This window comes from Sciurus vulgaris (genome assembly GCF_902686455.1).
Source record: "Sciurus vulgaris genome assembly, chromosome: 10".
Classification (NCBI taxonomy): Eukaryota; Metazoa; Chordata; class Mammalia; order Rodentia; family Sciuridae; genus Sciurus; species Sciurus vulgaris.
In genome coordinates this window covers 136,340,095-136,354,212 of record NC_136470.1, presented here as the reverse complement: position 1 = coordinate 136,354,212, position 14,118 = coordinate 136,340,095, and the positions used below count along the sequence as shown (strand labels likewise).

The window sequence follows — 14,118 nt, the reverse complement described above, 5'->3', positions numbered from 1 at the left end:
TCATCTTAGAGTGTGCTCCTGATCACCAAAGGTCACTGGTCATGGCAGCAGCCTCCCGATCTCATCAAGAGGACAGCGGGAGCAGCACCTTACGCCGCCTGCTCATCAGGAGGACAGCCGGAGCAGCGCCTTACGCCACCTGCTCAGCGCGGAGCAGCCAGGCCCCTGTTGGAGAAAGTGTCCATGGAACTTGGCCTCCAAGGCCTGGGCTTATCACGTGGGCTCAGTGCTGTTTCTAGGTGAGAGAAGTGCCCCTTACATCCTTAGCAAATCAGTAGCAAGCACCCGCCAGCCGCTGCGGTGGGAGTCACGATGAAAGATCTGTGCATCCGGATAACCTCTGCGTGGAGGGAGGTGGGCGGTGGATGGCACCGAGGGAGCTTTCAGGGCTGCATGGACGGCTCTGCTCTCCAGACGAGGCACAGTGCCCAGGTGCTGGTTCATACGAAGCCCTTGCTGTTATCCCCATTTTGAGGGTGAAGAGAGTGAGGAGCTTGCCCCAGATTACAGAGCTGTCCAGAGTCCCGGCGCTGGCCAGTGGCCAAGCCTGCCCCCTGAGCAGCCCTTCCTGTCTCCTGCATAGGCTGCACATGTGGCCCAGTGACTCCCTTCTAAGGAAAGGTGGAAAGCAAGCTGCTGCTGGTGAGGGGACGGCTGCTGGCCTGGCCGGGCTCGCGCTGTGCTTAGAACCAGGCTCCTGGGACAAGACCCACCGCCACTCTCTGGGAACGCCACAGCCAGGAAGGGCAGTGCGTCCGTCTGCTACAGCTGTCATAGCAAAGCACCACACACGGGTGGTTTAAAACAATAGTCTGTGCTCTCAGAGTCCTGGAGGCCAGACGTCCAGTATCCAGGGTCAGCGGGGCCGGCTCGCTCTGAGGCTCCTGCTGGACTCCTGCCTCTTCTAGCTTCAGGTGGTGGCTCCAGTCCTGGCCTTCTTCAGCCTGCAGCTGCATCTCTGGTCTCTGCCTCGACCTGTAAGTGGTGTTCATCCCTCTGTGTCCATCTGTGTCTGCACATGGCCTTTCATAAGGACACCAGTCATTGGATTTAGAGCCCACGCTAATGCAGCCTGAGCTCATTGTAACTTGATTACATGGCAGAGACTCTCTTTTATGCCTTCAGGCAGTGAGGTTGGCACTTCAGCGTTTCTTTTTGGAGGACACAATCCATAATGGCATGGGAGTAAGATGCCCTGAGGCCAGAGAAGGAGCTCCTGGGTACAGACTCTTTCACACAGGTTACAAATGGAAGCAAGCCCTGTATGGTGGCGAGTCTCCAGAAAGGACCAGGACACAGAGGAGCCAGGAGAGGCAGGGCATATGTGGGGCACAGGGGTTACAGCCCAACTTGGGGACATCAGCAGGTTAGTCCCGGCAAATGGGCTGAACAACCGTAGGGGGTGGGGGCCAGAGTAGAGACGCTTCTGGAACGGCGCAGCCCCCGAGGACTGATTCAGCGAGTGTGGGTCGTGGAGAGCCTGCGTCTTATCAAGCTCCAGGGGAGGCTGCGGCCCCAGGGATGGCACCAGAGAACCTCTGTAGCTGCTGAGTGGAGCCTGGCATCATGGGGACAGCAGGAAGTGACTGGCAGCTCCAGGAATGTCACTGAACACAGCCCAGTCACTAAGTGGGAAACTGAGGACAAGTTTCCAAAGGCTGGGGTGTCAGCAGGGCCACGTGAAGGGGAAAGCATCACAAGCTGGTTGACATGGGAGCCGGAGCCTCAGGCAGTTGGGTAGGGCTGCCCGCTGCTTCAGTGGTGCTGCTGGTGGCCCGCGGACACTGGGCATGTGCCCTTTTCAAGGAGGGACATTTAGAGAAAGCAGTGTGGGCCAAAATGGTTTCCGAAAGAACATCGCTCCTTGCTTCTTGTCGCACAGGCAGGCACCTTGCTACACAGCAGGCCCCCCATCCACAGGGGCACATTCCAAAACCCCCAGTAGATGCCTGAAACGGTCGGGAATGACAAACCCTATATATTCTGTTTTCTCCTATTAATAAATGCCTATGAAACTTTATAAATTAGGCACAGTAAGATTATGAACTGTGATGGTTGGTCGTCGTCATTGAATTGACTGGTCTGAGAGGCACATTCCTGGGTGTCTCTGTGGGTGTTTTGAGAGACAACTGGCACGTGGGTCAGCAGACGGACCTGGGAAGGCTCACCCTGATGTGGGTGTACCGTGTAATAGCTGAGGCCAGCTGGAGCACAGGGCCGGGGGGACACTCACACGTACATGCCGGACTCTTGAGGGATCCTGTGTTTGCTGCCACCATCACCTGTGGACATCCACTCCAGATTGTTCTGCCTTGGACATGGCCCCTCACCAGTGACTCTCCAGTGGCTCCTAAGCCTTCAGCCTCTGGCTGGGGCTGCTTCCACTGCTCCCTCTTGTTCAGAGGACGGGACAGCCACTGGTTTCTCCCAGCCCTGTGGATGGCCTTTGAGAGACTGTCCAGCCTCTGACTGTGGGCACCAATCTAAAATCTGCCAATTATAAATATGTTATATTGGTTCTGTTTCTTGGGAGAATGCTGAATATAATAATAATAAAATAGAACCATTTTAACAATATGCTGTACTGAGTTTGCACTTTGCAGTCATTATGAAGTAATACAAGTTACTTGAACACAGCACTGTGACACTAACAGCTGGTAGCTGCGACAGCTACTAAGTGGCTAACGTGTGGGTCACATGTGCAGTGTGGATACGCTGGGCAACAGGACGGTCCACATATAGCAAGACAGCACGAGATCTCATCATGCTACTCCAGATGACATGCCACTTAAAACTCGTGAACTGTTCATTTCTGGGATTTTCCATTTAATGTTTTTGCAATTGACTATGGATAACAAACCACAGAAAGAAAACCCCGGGGTGGGAAACCTGCTATATAATGGTATTTATGTATGTATCGAGAAGATAAAACCGCATGTTCTAATAGCAGCTCTACGGACTTGTCGTTTTTAGCAAAAAGCTGTTTATAATAAAACACAAAGCTGTCTTCATCTTATGGATCAGAGATTTTCTCCCTATGTGTCTGGCCTCTTTTTACATTAGGCACTGTCCAATAGAGGGGAGAACAGTTATTTATTTAGCCGAAGACCACACTTTAAAAACCTAGCTCCCCCTTTAAGCTCGCTCAGAACACAGACACTTGGATGACGTGCTAGGGAAGCCAGGGTGAGGCTGCCACGGGGACCCCAAAACTCCACTGACCCCCAGTCTCCAGCCACACGGATCCCCTGGAAGCTCATCTTCAGAAAAGAGGGAGCCCCATACTTTGGGGAAACACTCCCCTCTTTTTCCTCCCTGTGCCATTGGTTGCTAAGCACCGGTCCCTTCCCGTTGTCTTGTGACAACTTTAAACTTCACATTTTCGTGCCCAGGGGTGGGCAGCGAGAGCCAGTCTATGTTAAGAGCTCACAAGGGATTCTAATCTCCCCCGCACACACCCTGAAACCCAGGGGTCAAACAGCTTCTAAATGTCCCCTCCAGCCTACATAGTTGGTAAGAGAACAAATGTCATGCTATTCCAGTAAAAGCGAACTTCATTTTATAAGGTTACTGTATGAGTCAGGCTCAGTTAGGGACAAGCAACTCATTTGTGAATAAAAATTGCTGTTCTGCTCTCAGGCTCCGCACAGATAGAGCATTCGGTCTATTGCGTTAGCCCTGGAATTACCTTATCAGCCGTCCTCCTCTCAGGCCAGGCCAGAGGCAGGCCGGCCTCGGCCACTGGGCTCGAGGAGCGCTCTGCGTGCGGACTGTGGAGAACGTGAACGCCGTGCGTGAGCCTCTGCTCGGCCGAGTCCGGTGGGAGTTCTTGACTGGCGTGGGCTGCCGGGGAGGTGGCCACCTCCTCCTGCTGCGGGCAGTGTGGGGACCCTGTCCCGCCTCTTCTCTATGGGCCCCGGTGGTAGCAGCGCCCTTCCACTACTGTTCATGTGACCGGCATTTAACATGTGTCTCCAGCAGGGACCGTGCTGGGGCGAGGAGGAGGCAGGGGTGAGGGCTGGCCCCACCAGCGGGAGGCAGCCTGGGGCCAGGTAGCAAGGTGAGCGTGGAGGGCCGGCTGCCACGTGAGGGACCAAAGCCCTGGAGACCGGCCAGCAGCAGCGGCCGGCAGTGTGGGGAGTAGCTGTGGAGGTTGGGGTGAAGAAGGCCCCTAAAGATGGCCCCATCCTACAGAGGGGCCAGGAACACACTGGAGAAAAGACCATCGTTAAAAAAGAAACAAAAAGTGCTGGGAAAACTGGCACAGGCAGGGACTTTCTCGACAGGATCCCTAAACTCAGGAAATAATGCCGAGTTAATAAATTAAAAAGATCCGCACAGCGAAGAAAACAATTAGGGATGTGAAGAGAGAACCCACAGAATGGGAGAAAATCTTTGCGGGCAGCTCTTCTGACAGAGGGTTAATATCTAGAATATATAAAGAACTCAAAAAGGAAAGACTGGAATGAATCCCATATAACTTTCCTATGTACGTGCGCGAACACCCAGTGATTCTCACCAAATGTACAGCCACAGATTGGGATTCTAATTAGACTAAGACATATTCTGTGTTTGTAAAAACATGACAAAATTTTATACTGTATCGTGTATAACTAAAGAGAACAAACTCAAAAAAACTTGACACCAAAAAAATCAAATAGCCCAATTAATGAGTGGGTAAATCAGCTAAACAGACACTTCTCAATACAAATGACCTGTTGGTCAATTGTGAAAAAATGTTCAACATCATTAGCAATTAGGGAAATGCAAATCAAAACTACACAGATTTCATCTTAAACCAGTCAGAATGGCAGCCATCAAAGAATACAAATTATAAATGCTGGAGAGGGTGTGGAGAAGAGGGAACACTTACACTGTTGGTGGGATTAGTACAACCAATATGGAAATCAGTGTGGAGGCTCCTCAAAAAGACCAGGGATGGAGCCATCATATGACTCCAATATCAGTATTTATCTTAAAGAAAATAAGTCGTCACAATGACACATGAATACCCATGTTTACAGCAGCACAATTCACAATAGCCAAACTAGGAACCAGTCTAGGTGTCCATCGACTGATGAATGGACAAAGAAAATCAGGTCTATGTACACCATGGAGTTGTACTGGCCATAAAGAAGAAGGACATTATGGTATTTGCAGGAAAATGAATAGCACTTGAGACCATATGTTAAGAAAAATAAGCCAAATTCAGAAGGTCAGGAGCCCTATATTTGTGGAAGCTAGAAAGGAGGAAGGAAAAGAAAGAAAGGTCAGGGGGAATGTCATGAAAATATCAAAGGGAGATCGGAATAGAGGAAAGGGCCTAGGGTTGGGAAGCAGGGAGGGAGGGACAGAGCAGGGGAGTGACACTGGCCAGGTTCAGTTGTTCTGTTGTGTCACATACGAATATGCAACAACAACCCCCACCGTTACGTACAACTCTGAGGCACCAACAAAAAACGTGGAGAACCATTCACCTTCTAATCCCCAGGTTTTACAGTGCGGAGGGGTTGCCAATGCAGTAAAGTTAGTGATCGGGCAGTGCAGGAGTCACAGGACCTCAGAAGACAGCACACAGTCAGGAGATGGGGCAGAGCCATGAACTCGGAGAACAGGTGGCCTTTGGAAACCCCCAGCACCTTGTCTGTAGCCCGGGAGGTCCAATGACAATGTCTGGTGTCCAGGACTACAAGTGAGTAAGTTTGTGCGACGGATCCCCTGGGTTTGTGGCATTTTGTTGTCGCAGTGACGATAAAGAGGCAACTCCTTCCCTTTCCTTTTCATCTCTGTGAGTAGCTGCAACCTGCTAGTGTCTGCTTCCATTATCATGCTTGCTTAGCAGCTGGGCAGGAACCAGGGCTGCCTGGATCCAGAAGGAGACGTCAAGGGTATTTGCATACGGCAGTCTTGAAAGTGGGATGTCTGTACTGTATAAAAGATGCTGAGAACGCAGGGCCACGCTGAGCTTTCGGGGAAGACGCGCAGAGTCTGCACCTGGGCTGAATAAGCCCTGCCCTGCACCTCCAAGTGCCGCCTGGCTCTTTCCAGGGCCATAATTTTCTACAACATATTTTGGTGTGTTGGCCAGGAAACCCACAACCAAGCTGGCCATTTGTGCCACTGTTGTCAGGGAACTGGAGAAAGCCGTGGCCACTGGTGACAGACAGGTGCCACCTGGGCACGTGCTGGCCCTGGCTCTCACCGCTTCCTAAACAGACTCAGAAGGAGAAGGAAAGTAGGTTTCAGGAAGGACATGAAACTGGTAAGTCCCCTGGGGGCATCTGCCAGGCCCCACCCTATGGCAGAAGGGGAAACTGACCACTTCCCAGTGACCAGAGTATCACTCAGTACAGGAGGTCTGTCAGTTCCGGGGTGTGTGTGTGACTGCAGTGACAGAGTTCCTACTCCACCGCCTTCAGAGTACAGAGCCTAAGTGAGTCCTAGCTGTAGTTCCCTGGTGACCTCATAAGGCTAAAGGCAGCACCAACCCCTGGAGGACCAAAAGTCCCTCCCTTTGGTGTTGGCCTGGGTCAGGGGCTTCTACTGACCCGCACTGAAGCTAAGAGACACCTAAGTCTCTGCAAAGAGAATGGCAAGGTGTGTGTTCCCCCAGCATTGTGTGACACCACCTCAGGGCGGAAGCTGTCACTTAATGGGCAGCTCAGCTCAAAACCTCTATTCTAGAGAAAGAGGAGGCCGGAAATTCCCCAGACACCCTCTGGGCCTTATGTTAAAATATTTTTAAAAGACCAAGGATAAAAGGGAAAAAAAAATCCAAGAGATGATAAAACACCGTTGTTTTATTTGGACTCAGGAAGCTATCCAAAGCTCTGACTCAAACTTTAGGCCCCTTCCAGGTCCACACTCCTCGACTTCTACCTCCGGGAAAGAAAATCTGAGCCAGCTGCAGCAGCTCCCACCCTCCACCCGCCCCACATCCCTCACTATCCAGGCTGAGGCGGGACTCAGAGCAACGCCAAAAGGATGCTCGGGTTTTATTGTGGAGGAGGAACCAGGGACAATCTGGAGGTCAGCAACAGCTTGGGAGTAATCATGGCCACGTCATTTTTTGATTCAAAACCTCCATCTTGTTGAGGCTCAGGGTTTCTCTGATAAATTCACACTTGGTCCCACGTGCCTAAATGAATACCTTTGTTCCAGCTGATCTTGTTTTGTCCAGCTGGAATTTTTAGTCCTGTTTTCTTCTGCTATCTTTGTTCAAAGGTAAATTGTTCAAGAAGAAGTTATATTTGTTTCCTGATGGTTTTTATAGATGTTTTACGTTGTCTACACACATATCGTGTACATGGTATCAAAATTGGATTATAGGTAAATAAGTACTCAAATCTAATAAATGGATCCAAATGCTTTTTAGTCTGTCTGACTTATCTTTTTTAAAAGGTTCAATTTAAGTTGGTTAAACAGATAAGAATAAAAAATGCCTTTAAAATTACTAACCCACATGTTTTTCTAGGTGGTCAATCAATAGAGTGTTGGTTTCTATAAAATGTTTCAAGTGTAATATCCGTTGCTTCTAGAACTTTTCCTTAGCAGAACAAATGGCTTGTACTGTTAACTACACTTGTCTGATATCTTGATTTTTATGGGTAACCTAAAGTTAACTATTAAAATTAAGTAAATTAAACATAAATGAGATTAGTTTTCATAAATGTATTAGAAGAGACATTTAATTTACAAAGTTAAGATACTAAAATATAAATTGCTAAACATAAATTCAAGTATTCCTGACTTCTTAAATGCCATAGGTAATATATACTTGAGTATTATATATGTTTTTATAAACTGATAAAAAAAAATGTCCCTAATGCTTCCAAGGGAAGTCAGACATGGTCAACAAGACCCTTGAGGCTGGGGCAAAGGACAGTGGTCAGCATAGGTAATAAATGGTCGGGTGGGAAGGATGGGGGCTAATTCCAACAAAAGGAAAGGAAATGCGAACACCTCCAGAGTGTCGCTCCCCCAACACAGGAGCTGCTGAGGAGCATCCCCTGGACGGCTCTTCTGCCTTTTGGTCAAATGGGAAGAGGAGGTGGCGGAAAGGAAGGGAAACCTGGCCTCTAGAAGAGCAGCACGCCGCAGGCCCAGCTCTGGGTCCCTGGCTCCTCTCTGGAGGCGTCTTATCACCCTGACCCATCCTGACAGGTGACACAACTGGTTAAAAAAAAAAAAAAAAAAAAAAAAAAAAAAAAAAAAACAACAACTAAGGCAGCTGAGGGGTTTCTCGCTGTCCCCAAGGGTAATGCCCTGAAGACCCTCAGTTGACATCTATGCACAACAGGCTGGAGGACTCGCTGGCTAGGTCCGTGGGCCACTCTGATTTTCTATATTCGTCTATGTACGGTGACGCTTTGGCACTGCCACCCTCGAGCCCTCTCAGGTGCCACAGTCTTGGCCTTAGTTCTCGCTGTAGGATTATCAGCAACTGCTCCAGCTGGCCGACTTAGGTTAAAAAGCTTGCATTAGCAGCCTTTCCCTCCTTTTGACAAGACGCTTTGCCACCATTGGTTGGCTGCTCTGGCTCCCGTTTGTGGACCTGAGCTGCTCACCCGTGACCCACGTTTTCATATGACTCCATCAAGCCGAGGTCGCCACGACCCCACTCGATCATACCCACTATCTCAGGAACCTGGGGGTTGGATAAAGAGGTCACCCACATTCCAGTCCAGACCTGACGAGGTCCAAACCCCAGGAAATCACTCAAAAAATGGTTTTCAACTTTTGGAAAAATTCAAGAGCCTCCTAAGAACGGTGAGAAGCGCTGCAGGTAGGCCGCATGGGGTCCTCGCGCTTGGCACGCGCCCAGGTCCGCGCATGCTGGACATGGCCATGAGGTTCTTTTGTAACGGACTACCCTGGCTGGAGACATCCTGAACGACCACACACAGGACCAAGGGGATGCTTGTTACGGCTGCTGGCCCAACCACTACAGGAGCAGCTCTGAAATGTTCACCTGAGGCACCGGCTCAGGGCAACCAAGTGTCCTGGAGGTATGAAAGAACAACTGGGCGATTCACTGCCAACAGCGACACAGGAAGGGTCGGGTTTGAACTGGGGGAGGGGTGAGAGATGCATATTTAACATCCTGAGCCTCCAGCCTCCTTCTATTAATAGTTTGGGGGCAGAAGAATCTGCAGCCACACCAGCCTCCTGGTGGTCACAATTGCCGTCAGTGGAATGTCTTTGGGGGGCTACTGATGCCCAGTGGTTACACTATCCCTGGCTCCAAAGCTGGAAAGCCAAGTGGAAAATGTTGTGGACTGGTTAAAAAAAAATGTGATTTAAAAAGTTTATTGGAAGACAGTTAAAAGAGGTTAAAAACATTCCTACTCACTAGCTCATCTGGGAGCAGCTGGCTTGGGTGACCGGCAATGCCAGGGAAGACAAAGCCTTGGCAGGTGCTGGAGGGAACTAGATGCACCTGTGCCTTTCAGCACAAGCAGGGCTTGGGCAGGAGGGCCCCGTGTGCTGCGCCCCAGGGCCTGGGCAGGAGGGAGCTTCCGTGTCCTGCCCCAGGGCCTGTGCTGTACCCAGTATGCCGAGATCCGGGGCCTGAAGAGAACTGTTCCCCTCACGGCCACCCCCTCCCCCTGTTCTCTCCTGAGGGCTCCAAAAACACTGGAGAGCTGTTCTTACTGGAAAGACCCTCCGCTCGCTTGGCCCATTTGTACTTTGCTCCCCTTCGGGGCTGGAGCCTCCCCAGGCTCCAAACAGTTCTGGCTTATGTGGTCTACATAATGCATGGCTCTGCTGTTCTGAGTGATCACCTCTGAATTATTGACCTTAATGGAGAGAAGAGTTCAAGGGAGCAGTGATCAGATGATTATTTATTAAAGTGTTTTAAAGGTTGAGAGTGATAAAGCCTTTCTTAGAGTGGGTGCTCTCCTGCATGTGACCCGGGGACAAGCTGGGTTTGTGCCGTCAGATTCAGGGTGGCTGACTCTGGAAGGGCCAGGGCTTGGCCTCCTGGCCTCACAGGTGGCTGACCTGCCTCCAGTCCTACTCAAACCTGCCAAAAACATCACCTATTCACTTGATTAAATGCTTTGCAAACGGGTAGAATGGATACACAGCTGTCATGTTCACAAAGTCCAAGTTCAGGGCTTTAGAAAGAACTGATAAAGGCAAGAGTCTAAATTTTGCTGTTGAATTGGGTGGAGGTGAATCAAAGGTAGGGAAGGAAAAATAGAGGATTATGCATCTTATTATCTGCAAGTGTTCATGCCATTATAAGCCTAAGTGGAAACCGCAGACGGAGGACTGTAAGGAGCTCCATTAAAGGACAAGGCCCTATTATCAAAAAAGAGGCTGGGGATGTAGCTCAGTTGATAGAGCACTTGCCGAACCTGCACAAGGCCCTGGTTCAATCCCAGCACCGCAAACACAAGAGATGATAAGTTTACACTTAGCAATTTTAACTGAAATGGAGACCAGGCCTGGGGCCACACTCCTACCCACGCACACACTTTGACCAGCTGTTTCAGTGACTCCATCCACTGGTCCTGGTCCCTACAGCACAGGAGCTGATTCCCAGCCAGTTGACCTCCTCAAGAGGTCACACAGGAAAACTTGGGACAGCTTCTAATGAGAGGGAGAGGACCCTAGAACTCCCAAGAGGCAGAAGGGGACCGGCTGGCCAGGATGGGCAGGTCAACCCCCAGCTCTATCAGAGCCTCCCACCACCCCGCCCGTGGGCCTGAGCCTGTGCCTGAAGCCTCGCTAGCCCAGGGAGGGTGGCCTGAGGCCAGGAGGGGGCCTGGGGCAGGGCCCAGGGAACGCAGGTGCGCCCTGAGCCGCATTCTCTCCTAATCGGCTCCTGCTGTACCGCCTTTCACCACTAGAGGTCCGCGGCGTTTTTAAAATGAGGGCCCTTGCGAGGCCCCGGAGATCGCAGGAGGTAGTCATTCCAGGCCAGCTGGAGGCATGGCCATCCGGTGGTTCCCTGGCTTCTCCACTTTGCTCAGCTCTACCTGGTTCACACATGTCCGAGAGGACGCCCGCCTGTGCTTTCGTAGCCCTCATAATGAACCGAGGTGGGGTGTGGCCCCATGGTACAGCGCATGCCTAGCACGCATGAGGCCCGGGGCACAGAATCCCTGCACAGAAACCACAACGCCCGGACCTAGTAAATCGATGTCATCAGTCACTGGTGGGCCCCGAGTTTGAAAAACCCCAACTTGGCCCCAGCCTCTCATCTTGCAGTGGTGTGGTGACCTGCTTGCCCTGGTGGGTCCTGACTGCAGCACTGAGCACAGACGGGATCAAGTGGCATCTTCCCCAACTGCAGCCACTCCTTAAGCCACTGCGAGGATGCTCCACAGGACTCAGGTTTGCCCCTCAGACAGGCACCTTAGTGCTTCAGAACTGAAGGGACCTCAGAGGCCTTCCCTAACCACCCTGCCCAAAGTCTGAATCAGGACCTAGTACGCTGCTGCTGTCAAGAAACCCCCGAGAGATGGGCGCTGCCCCTGTGGTGGTAACTCACATCCCCAGACCCTGAAAGTGTGCGTACAAGCTGTGACGTGACTCCTCAAACCTCCTGGCCGTGCTGGCAGAACACGAGTTATTTCCATTCCAAATGGGGAAATGGCCAGGGGAGACTTCCATGACCATCTCTGGGATGTGAGGCGGCCAAGCAGGGCTCCCTACAGCTCCCCTGAGATTTTTTCCTTGGCTGCCTTAACTACACAAATGCTTTAAACCAGGGGAGAAATGGCAGGTAAACCCATGACAAGAAGTAGCTGCCATTTCTCAGGGACTCTACTGCCTGCCTTGATCCACTGATTTCCTTCCTTTCTTTCCCAGAGTCCCCTTTGAGGAGAAATCCGTAAAATTCAGGAACATCTCACTTTACAGATGAAAAGCAGTAATGTAGTCCTGTATGGAAGAGAAAGGGAATGTGTTTTTACTTAACTCACTCGGGTTTTGAGAGTTCAATTATTTTGTGAAAGGCGCCAAGTATGTTATTTTTCAAGGGGGGGGGCGATTAAATGCAAGAAATTATTATTTTTTAAACCCCTGGAACTTGAAAGCTGGTGTACTCTAGAAATCTGAGCTTGGTTTTCTGCAGGGAATCACCCCACTGGTGACCAGAGGGCAAATCTTTAGGATCCCTCTAGGCCTTTGTGGGGACAGTAACTCTCCCACCCTGATGAAGAGCTCAACCTCCCCTCTGTCTCTGCTGGACTAGAAAAACCAGATTTCTGCGTCCCAGAGGCAGATATGATAGTTAAAAACAGGTGACAAGAACAGGCTGCCTTTTCCTAGTGACAATTTTGATTCTATCATTCAATAAGGTTAGCCCAACTGAGTGCAGGAGGAAGTCTTTGAAGAACCAAGGCTGAGCTTCCAAAAGACATCTCCCACCTTCTGAGGCCAGGCCTGGGGCAATCACACGAAGATCTTGCTGCCACTCAATTTAAAACCCACCTGTTTAAATCCAACACTTCATTCTTGGTTGAGGCTGTGTGTGTGTGCAGGCTTTGTGGAATACTTGGGGTTTGCGAGATAGGGCCACTGTGCTTAACTTCTGTAATCTTGTTTGGTGAAGAAAGCCACTAGCTTCACATAGAAGACACCTGCGGCCAGCTCCTTGAAACAGGAAGCAGCCAACCAGGTAAAATTCCCATCCGTTCATTCATGTAGAAGATAAGCCCCGGTTCACGCCCTCCCGTCAGATTTAGCAGACACCCGTGCTGGAAGGCTGCTGCCCAGATGGCTGGGTGGAGTCCAACCACATTATCCTGAAGTCCTGCAATTAGCAAGTTTCTGCGGTCCTGCGTGGGAACTGGCTCAGATTTTGGAAATCAGATTTTGGCGGGAGCCACGGGTGGGCCGTGCCCTCAGTGCTTCCCGGAACAGACGTGGGGCTGGGCCTGGGCCTGGGCCTCAGTTTCCCCGTGCATCGTTCACGCAGGGGTGGGAGCTGTCAAAAGCCGGGACCTGCGAAAGCTCTGGCCCGTAGTAGACGCCGTGAGAAGGCGCCGGGTCCCGCGGTCTCTGCGCGCCCACTGCCGCTCGCGCCCTGGAGCCCTGTGATACCCCCGCGCGGCGTGGTCGCTCCCGCCCGGCCGCGCGGGCCTTGCAGGCGCACAGGTGTCGCCGACCCGCGCCCGCCACTCACCTGCCAGCCCACTTCCTGCACCTTGTCCAGCACTCGAAGCGCGCTGGGCGAGCCGGCGCGGAAGTTGAAGAAGTGCAGCGCGACGCGCGCCGCCTGCTGCAGCATCCCGGGCGAGGGCGGCTCGGGGGCGTCGACGGCCCCGGGGTCCTTGAGCGTCGCTGCCGCGCCCCGCAGCGCGAGCAGCAGCAGCAGCAGCGGGAGCAGTGCCCGCGGCGGGGCGAAGGGGCGCGCGGGCCCGGGCCGCGGTGCGGACCGAGGTTGCCCGCGGGGCTGCATGGACGCGGGCTGCCGGGGCTCCAGCGACGCGCAGCGACCGGGCTCGCAGCCTGGCGGGCTGCGCTGGCGGAAATAAGGCGGCGGGGCCCCTCCCTCCCCCGCGCCCCGCCCGGTGCGGCCCTGGTGGCGCCTCCGCGGCGCGGGTCCCGGCGTGTGCCCGGACGCGCGGGACCGACGAGGGCCGCGGGGCGGGCCCCGGTTTCTGCCCTGGGTTGCTGCGACTTCCCGATCCTGGATCTTAGAGCCACCTGCTGGGACTCTCCCAGGGTGGGGCTGAGACTTCCCTGCGGGAGAAAGAGGGGCGGCAACGGGACTGCAGGGGTCGCCGAGGCCGGAGTGTAGGAAGTGGCCAGGAGCCGGAGTGAGGGCGGAGAGGCGCTGAGGGTCGGGAGGGCAGCCGGGCGGTGGCCAGGGCCTTTGGCACGGACAGTACTGATAACCCCGCGTGGGGCAGATTCATAGGCGGAGTGGAAGCCGGGTCCCAGCGGGGTGTGGGTGGGCTGAGACCCATGGCAGTACAGGGATGAAGTCTCCCATTTCTAAACCGCAGACCAGAGGGATCAGAGTCCAAGGGGTACTGCAGGGCACTCGGGGGTCCCCACCCCCACCAGCAGCCACCCAGACCAGCTGTGGTTGAGGCCTGGGGTGCGGATTCTGGATGAGTGGGGAAGCCTCTGGATGTCATCTTTCTATCACGTCTT

The 14,118-nt window shown here is 52.6% G+C and overlaps 1 protein-coding gene across 1 annotated transcript in view; it reads right to left on the bottom strand.

Annotated features, from left to right (window-relative positions):
• The window catches only part of RARRES1 (retinoic acid receptor responder 1), a 28,792-nt gene extending 15,065 nt beyond the window's left edge, over positions 1-13,727 (bottom strand). Inside the window, exon 1 of the mRNA XM_079100406.1 lies at positions 13,142-13,727. Coding sequence (XP_078956532.1) covers positions 13,142-13,417 — 276 coding nt within the window. The 5' untranslated portion in view covers positions 13,418-13,727. The remainder of the gene's footprint in view (positions 1-13,141) is intronic.
• Positions 13,728-14,118: the final 391 nt, after the last annotated feature.